The sequence below is a fragment of the Adiantum capillus-veneris genome, chromosome 11, assembly GCF_014529385.1.
Source record: "Adiantum capillus-veneris isolate H3 chromosome 11, ASM1452938v2, whole genome shotgun sequence".
Lineage (NCBI taxonomy): Eukaryota > Viridiplantae > Streptophyta > Polypodiopsida > Polypodiales > Pteridaceae > Adiantum > Adiantum capillus-veneris.
In genome coordinates, this window is record NC_140941.1 from 75193331 (window position 1) to 75202318 (window position 8988).

Here is an 8988-nt window from a genome sequence, read left to right on the forward strand (position 1 = left end):
GTCATGCTTGCTTCGTGGGGGTCGTTTACTTCAACAATTTATGGTTGATGCATATTGTGCCATTGAGGAATGTCGTCTTGCATTGGTCCGTACAAATCAGCAGACGTTGAGGGCAGAATTGTATGCAGGCTTGGTTGACATGGTGCATTTGTCTGGGAGTGATGCTGTAGTTGGACGGTCTGCAGGTTGAAGAATTGTCTTACCCTCATCTTTTATAGGCGGCCCTCGACACATGTACCAATTGTATCAAGATGCAATGGCAATTGTGCGTGCAAAGGGAAAGCCATACCTATTTATCACATTCACATGTAACCCCAAATGGCCAGAAATAAATGAGGCATTACTTCCAGGACAGGTTTCCTCTGATCGACCAGACATAACCACCAGGGTTTTCTTCTTAAAACACTCGAGCATGATGAAGTATATCTTAAAGAAAGATATTTTTGGGAAAGTGGTGGCTTACATGTCTGTTGTGGAGTTCCAAAAGAGAGGCTTGCCACATTCTCATACATTATTGATTCTAGATCCTCGATGTAAGCCTCAATCAACATTTGACTATGACAAGATGGTTTGTGCAGAGCTGCCAGATAAAAATCGATTTCCAGTGCTGCATGATATCATTGGTAGTTGTAACATTCATGGTCCATGCGGTGAGTTCAATAGTTCATCTCCTTGCATGGTTGATGGCCGATGTATTAGAAAATATCCATGTTCATTTTGTGAGCAAACAAGCATGGATAATAATGGCTACCCCATTTATGTGTGACGAAACAATGGCTTCACCGCCAAGGTTAGGAGTTCTACTATTGATAACCGATGGGTTGTGCCATATAATCCTATTTCGTCAACACTATTTAATGCGCATATCAATGTTGAGGTATGCTCGACAATTTCAGCCGTCAAGTATGTCTATAAGTACATCTACAAGGGGCATGATAGGGCAACTGTAAGATTCCATACATCGGTACGTGATGCACAAAGGGTGAACATTGATGAGATAGACATGTACACAGATGGCCGCTATGTATCTGCATCTGAGTCTTGCTGGAGAATTTTTTAATATCCTTTGCACAATGACGCACCAGTTGTTCAGAGATTGAGCGTGCATGTTCCGGCTAGTCAAATGTTGACTTTTCGAGATAATGATAGACTTAATGATGTCTTGCAAAGAGATAATGCAGAGAAGACCACTTTGACAGAGTGGTTCACATGCAACTTGGAGAATTCTGAAGCAAACGATAGTTTGTACATTGATTTTCCTCAAAAGTGGGTGTGGAATTCGGGTTCCAAGAAATGGACAAAGAGACGTCGTGGGGACACTATTGGGCGGATGTATTTTGTGCATCCCTCTGCAGGTGAACGATATTATGTCCGTTTGCTTTTGACTATTTGTAAAGGATGTAAATCATTTGAGGATCTACACTCTGCAAATGGTGTATTGTTTCCAACATTCAAGGCAGCATGCATTGCAAGGGATATCTTGGAAGATGATGGGGAATGGTTCGGATGCATGGAGGAAGCTTGCAGTACACATACAGGCTTGCAATTGAGACATTTGTTTGTGACCATCTATTGTTTTGTGAACCCTCCTCCCCTCATCTCTTATGGGAAAGATTTCGACTTTTTTTGTATGAGGACTATCAACACATGTTGGAGATGAGATATGAGTCGTTAGATGGTTGTGCACAGGTTGCTGAAGGGTATGCATTGAGAGATTTGCATAACATTCTTGGTACTTTTGGACAAAGTTTAGCTGAATTTCCTAGAATTCCAATGCCTGATGAACGCTTTGTGACACGTGATGAAAATAGCTTGCTTTTCCAAGAGCAATGCCTTGACACAATGCAAGAGCTATCCGTGTCACGTGAAATGGAGCAGAGTCTAAATGAAGATCAAAAGATTGCTTTTGAGGCAGTGTTGCATGGATTGACTATTGATGGTGGGGCTATTTTTTTCCTAGATGGTCCTGCAAGGACTAGGAAAACTTATTTGTATAATTGTTTGTTGTCACGTGTGCGTGGAGAAGGAGGAGTTGCATTGGCCACAGCATCTTCTGGTATTTCAGCATTATTGTTGCGAAATGGACGCACTTCTAGATTCAAGATACCCTTTGGACCTTGATAGTTGTAGCACATGCAATATCCCTGTTCAAGGTCAACTTGCTGAATTGCTTAGAATGTGCAAGTTGATTGTGTGGGATGAGGCTCCTATGATGCATCGTTATGCCTTCGAAGCTTTGGACAGGTCTTTGCAAGATATCATGTGCTCAACAAATCCATTTGGTGGAAAAGTGTTGCTTCTTGGGGGAGATTTCAGACAGATCTTACCAGTGGTGTTCCAAGGAGCGCGTGCTGACATTGTTGATGCTACACTTTGTCGATCGCACTTATGGAATCGTGTGAAGATTCTTAGATTGGCACGTAACATGCGTGTGGGAGGTGGTGATGTTGCAAATTCTGCCTATAGAGAATGGATTATGGATGTAGGAAATGGGACTTTGACAATCGGTTATGAACAAATGATAGAAATCCCCTGTCACATGGTGCTTTCTTCATCCTCATTGGATGTATTGATAGGTTGCATCTATTCAGAAATTGATAAAGATGTGGTCCATGCAGAATACTTCAGAGAGCGGGCCATCCTTGCTCCAAAAAACTCTGAAGTTGATATTGTCAATGCTAAGGCCCTGTACACAATGAAAGGTGATGTTGTGCAATACTTTAGTGCTGACTCTGTGGCGGAAAACTCGATGCAAGATCCTTTCTTATACTCTGTGGAGTTTTTAAATAGTCTCACCTTGGGTGGTGGATTTCCAACACATTGCTGGGAGTTGACAATGAATGCCCCAATAATTCTACTACGGAACATTGATCCAAGTCGAGGTCTATGTAATGGGACACGCTTGGTGTGCAAGGCATTTCATGCAAGAGTTCTGGAGGCAGAAGTTATTACAGGTACACGGGTAGGCACTCGGTTTTCATCCCTCAAATATGTTTTGTGCCTTCTGGTACAAAGTTTCCATTTGTTCTTAGACGGAGGTAGTTCCCAGTTAGATTGACTTTTTGTATGATGATAAATAAGTCACAAGGACAAAGCATTGCCATGTTGGGCCTATACCTCGTGACACCGGTCTTCACTCATGGACAACTGTATGTTGCATTGTCACGTGCACGTTCAGCCACAGGAGTGAAGATTCTCCTACGTGACATTGATGTAAACGAAACAACTGCACTAACAACAAACATTGTGTACCATGAGATATTAAACAATGCCATATGAAGGTTCCAATCCTTCTTTCTGTATGATGATAAATAAGTCACATGGCCAAAGCATTACCATGTTGGGCCTATACCTGGTGACACCGGTCTTCACTCATGGACAATTGTATGTTGCACTGTCACGCGCACGCTCAACTGTTGGAGTGAAAATTCTCCTACGTGACGTTGATGTAATTACAAAACAATTGCACTAACAATAAACATTATGTACCATGAGATATCAATCAATGCCATACTAAGGCTCCAATCCTTCTCATAATTGTCTTCTTTATATATGTTTCAAATCATAAAATATTTTGTGAATTAATTTTCTACCTCTCTCCATAATATATACTAAACTATGTCATGTGAAGGTTTTGTTCCTTCCTCACATTGTATATTTTGTGGTTTCTATTTGGGTATATAGATCATGGATCAAATGAGTTACATCTCCGAGGTGTCCTTTCTATTAAATGTAGAAGATCATCAACATCCTGGTATGTTTTTGTCCACCATTAAGACATGATGTGGAGACTTATTATGTTATCTTTGGGACCTTGATTTTTTTTTCCATTATTTTAAGCAGAGCCACTTTTTTGGTGTGCACCTTTGGCGCACAAAAAAATTTTCAGGACCATCCGCAAGCACTACAAGACCAGGTGTGTGTGCATGAAATCAGAAATTCACGGCATAAAGTAAGATTCATGGTTTTTTTGTTTCCTTATGTGTTACGGACCTTAGGAAGTTGCCATCTATCGATATCTTTACATTGCGTATTTTGGAATACTCCTCCGACATTGAGTACGGTGTCTACTCGATAAGGAAGGAGTGTGTGTCTTCCCAAGATGAAGATGATGCTCAATGGTTTGCTAGATATGAAAAATACTCCGTTCCCGATGATTGGGAGTACCTCCAGAGTTCTAGGTTCGCTGAGTTGATCTACCAAATCTACTTGCCTAAACAACTTTCATGTTTGGCAGTACCACACATAGCTGCAATAACTGGTATGTGTAAATTGTTGTGTTTGGTGCTTCAATTGTATTATTTTAAAAAAAGTCTCCCTTTTTTACTACTATTGTTTGTTAATCCAGGAGATAATCAACCTTGGGATGGAAAAACGGTCCTTAATTTAGGAATGGAGAAACTCCAAGCCGATTGCCAATTGCATGATGAAGCGAGCTACGTTGATATTGCCTCTTAGATCATTTGTGGCACGATAATGTCCTTGACTGTTTTTGCTTCTATGAAAAACATACAATAGCTTTGCCATGCTTGTGATCCATTTTAGGCAATGTTCTTTGAAAATCTGGATACATTTCTAAATGTCTTGGTGTTTATTATGACTTTGTAATTCTATGCAATACGGTTTTCCACTTGCGATTTGAGTTTGAGGGATCCAAGATATTAGGTTCATATCTTAGAGATCTTTGTTTAAGCACAACAATTCTATGCATTGATCCTCACGTTTGTGAGAGGACAGGTTGCTAGGTTGAGAGAGAGAGAGAGAGAGAGAGAGAGAGAGAGAGAGAGAGAGAGAGAGAGAGAGAGAGAGATGTGCAATAAGGAAGAGAGAAAATCATGCATGTTGCTTGAGGAAAACATTAAAGTCTCTCTGTGTCTTTTCTTGAACTTGCACCTCTTATGCTTTGTGTAGATTATGTTTTTTTGTATGATAAGATGTTAAATTCGTAATATTGTGCAAGGGATTGCTTCCTTTGTGGTAGTTGACACATAGTTCAACTTTATATGCATTGTGATGTACTTTTTAATGGTACAACTATGGAAAACATGAATCACAATGCCATCGTTGAGACCGAGTCGGATGGTATTGAGTCCACTCCTCCAAGGTTTGCCAATGTTCGAGCGGCAAAGAGAAGTGCTCGATGCGTGGGATCCTCTTCTATTAATCCTGTGGTAAATGATGGGAATCATGAACTCATGCCTGCATTATGGGACTTCTTTGTCCATAGTGAGTCTAGGCAATTGGACTTCGAACGACACTTGGAAGCACTTTTGGATGTGGCTCAGCAAGCAAATGGCCAACAAATTGTAGACCTTCGCAATGAGGTGCGTTTATGTGCACAACGCTTCAATGGAGGAATGGCCCAGGTTGAGGAGAACCACTTCAACATGCTGGTGCGCATGGAGCAACAATTTGAATCAATGCAAAGCTCACACATGCCCAATAGGGAAATCCAGGTCCAAATTGATGCACTTAAGGACCAGGTCCTTGCTTTAGAAGGAGAGGTTACCCGGCTCAAGGTCCATTTGAATCGATTGAATGCATTGATGACAAAGATGGCTCGAGCTTCTGATGGCCATGCCATATAGCAACGTTCAACCTTGGCTACTAGAAATAGTTGAAGCACGTACTTTTGTGTGTTAATTTGATTCACTATGTTGATGTACTAAAGCATACCTTGCTTTGAACTACGTTGGTAGGATAAATTAGTGAACGTGTTTTTTTTTTTGGTTTTATACTTGTGTTGTTTGATCTACATGGCATGAAGCCATAGAGTATACTTAAATTAAGTTTTGAGACTTTGGTTGAGATGATATTTTTTGTCAAAACAATAAGAGGTACTACCTTTGTGGCTTCGGGTCATAAGGTAGCATTTTTTTAGAAAAGAGGCTTCCATTGTTACAACTATGCTTAGCTATGTGAGCTTCAAGGACGTTGCAATGAACTACTTGGAAGCTTGATAGATTCCATGATATTTTTCCACCATCTACATTTCATTCTGAAAGTTATCTTTAGGTTTACAAGTAGAAATTGTCTTACTCCTTTAGATTTGATTCACTTTATGCACTCTCAAATAATTGGGTAGCACTTTCCAGACCCCATTATTAGTTCGTAATGACCATTGTAGACAACTTCAGATTGGAGTCATGCACATCAAACCACTTCAATGGGATATTTTATTGTATTGATGCATATGCACGTGCCTAAATTTTGTTTTCTCTTTGCAAACAACAAACTTCCTCCTATGAAACCCTTTGCTTTTGGAAATTAGGGACCATTGAGACCCTGTTATGATGTGTATCCACAAAGTATGTATAATGTATCCTAATTTTGGAAGGTTCAAATAAGACGATAGAGTTTGTGGGATTATTTTTACAAAAGGTTCATCAATGTATGATAGCGTAGGAAATTGGAATGTTGTTATAGTTATTATATATTACCAATTGAAACTCCACCAGTCTATACAATGTTGCAAAGTACTTTGAAGGTTTATAAATGATGCATAATTACAACCTTAGTAGGTACTTTGGTTCCGTCCAACTTGTCCTTGATAGTCAATATATGGAGTAAATGATTGTCAATGATCAAGGATACATGATGCAATTATTGCCTAAAAAGAGGAACACAGACACAAAACCAATCTATGCTAACTAATTAAAGCCCAAAGTAGACTCTAAGGTGTTTGTTCAACAACAACAAAAAGTCACACAGCATATACTACCAATGGGTGAAGCAAGGGTAAAATGAACCTAAAGAAAACTTTCATGCAATCAAGGTACATGAGCTCATCGATAATCACCTCGATCAATCATGGTACCATACAATTGTTGCAGGATGCTTGGGAAACTACAACATCCTCTCATACAAAATGTTGGTCATAGACTCATAGGGTTGTGGGGATGCACACAAGCTTGAAGGAAGAGAAGGTTTCTTTTAGGCTTGTTCACATAGACCAAAACACCATCAAAGAGATAGGCAAAACTTCTCTCTAAAGGGAGCAAGAACCATGTAGAAATATTTGCACATGGCATTTGCTTTCCCAAAGGAAAATTATTTTTATACTAGTTTTTTAACTTTCACACCCTTTGGAATGAAAGGATCCATAGAGGGTCTTTCACACACCATCATCCAAAAGGAAAAAAAACCAGTAAGAGAAAAGTTTCTTGGTGTAGTCCATATTCACATGGACAATTTTCCGTATTTAGTAAGAGAAAAGTGGCCTTGGTGAAGTCCATATTCACATGGACAATTGTTCTAATTCCTTCCTTGAGTTTCCTCCACTTTTTGTCATCACCCAATCCCGATGGACCACCCCTCACGGTCCATCTTCAAGAGCTTTGTCTATAATGTTAGTATTTATAAACAAACTCTCTATATAATTTTGTGCTTCTTGTAAAAGGCCTATTGTTGAGTGTCCAAGCTATAAATGAATAAATTAAATGAAGAAGCTTCACATTGAGACTTCAACACTTTCACTTTGTGTCCACCTGCCCCCACGACCTAGCTATAATGCTATAATGCTATAATCCTAGGCCATAGAAAAAATAATCAACTATACTAAAACTAGTTACAAAAATGTTTCCCTTTTGCACGGACATCTATCTTCTATATCTATACGCAGTGTTCGGGAAAAGTGTGCCTCAACTTAGCCTTGAGCCGGTTGCAAAATCAACGTAGCCGGTTGAGAGGAGGGTAAAAAGGAGAAAATTCTGCTTAAAACACATGGAAAATAGTGTAATTTTGCAAAAATACTAGCTAGTATTGTAAAATTTCCGGTTCAGATTTGTCTTGGAGGGATTTTCGTATGTTTGTGAAAATGATTTTTTCCGAACACTGTCTATACTGTATATAATGGAACTTGAATTTTTTAAAGGAAGGAGAGGGCATCCACGTGTCACTCATATGTTCACTTCAAAGAAAGATTTACAAAACATTTAATTTAAAATGCAAAAGTGAAGGATAGGAATGTAGAAAATGATTGTAAAGTCAAAAGACTTTGTACTCTACATAGAACACAACTTAAAGTTTAAAGACTTTTTACTCAACATAGAACAAATGTAGAAATTTAAAAGCACATACAAAAATAATAATTTTAATAGAAATTTTATTATTTAAAGAAAATTTGATTTTTGAAGATGTATTTTATCAAAGTGCTTTTTTCAAGACCAACACTAATATTTTTTAAAATTTTTTTACAAGTTTGTATATCTATATCGTATATAAAGCAACTTAAATTTTTCAAAGAAGGAGAGGACATCCACATGTCACACTCTGATACATTTCAAAAAAGAACTTAAGAAACATCTATTTTGAAATGCAAAAGTAAAGGATAGAAAATGAAAATGATGACTTTTAAATTATTTATAGACTTCGACAAGGCTTTGGAGTTTCACTCCATCCCTCAAATTTGAAAGGTGACTACTTTTGTTTTACAATTCAGTTTGAAGGGGTGCCAATTCTACTTTGCATTTTGAAGGCCATAAAGAACTCCCCTTTCCTTTCTACACAAATGCACACTTAGCCCTGAAATTTATATTCGAGCTTCAAAAAATGTTGAGCTTTTGAAGCTTTCACGCATCATCTAACATTGAATTATAATCTTATACTTGGCACCTCTATGTATCATTGTCTTTTTGACCCTGAGAATGTGCACATTACACGTTGTAGCTTTGCACAAAGGGCCATAGTCGGATGGTCTTAAAGTTGAATTGGCACTACCTACACCTAATGTGGAACAACATGAGCGTGCTGAGGCTGTGTGTGTGTGTGTGTGTGTGTGAGAGAGAGAGAGAGAGAGAGAGAGAGAGAGAGAGAGGTGTCTCAAATATGGCTTACTAAAAATGAAATTTCCAATCGAAGAAATTTAAAAATTTATAAAGGCAAAATAAAACTCTTTTGAATTTTAGGTCGAAATTTAAAGAATTGATTATATTTACACTAAAACTTGCAAAATTTTTGTCGACTTTCTTTTAAGGCAAGCTTGAACTC

At 38.4% G+C, this 8988-nt stretch overlaps 2 protein-coding genes across 2 annotated transcripts; both read left to right on the forward strand.

Annotated features, from left to right (window-relative positions):
• The first annotated feature begins 256 nt into the window (after nt 1-256).
• Nucleotides 257-2121, forward strand: LOC147447453 (uncharacterized). Its single transcript, XM_086523622.1, has 3 exons — nt 257-650; nt 1086-1579; nt 1690-2121. Exons 1-3 carry the CDS (start codon nt 257-259, stop codon nt 2119-2121), a joined length of 1320 nt encoding a protein of 439 aa, XP_086379748.1.
• Nucleotides 2122-2176: 55 nt separating this feature from the next.
• LOC147447454 (uncharacterized) lies at nt 2177-4949 on the forward strand. The gene is made up of 2 exons (XM_086523623.1): nt 2177-2954; nt 4912-4949. The coding sequence occupies exons 1-2, from the start codon at nt 2177-2179 to the stop codon at nt 4947-4949; spliced, it is 816 nt and encodes a 271-aa protein (XP_086379749.1).
• Nucleotides 4950-8988: the final 4039 nt, after the last annotated feature.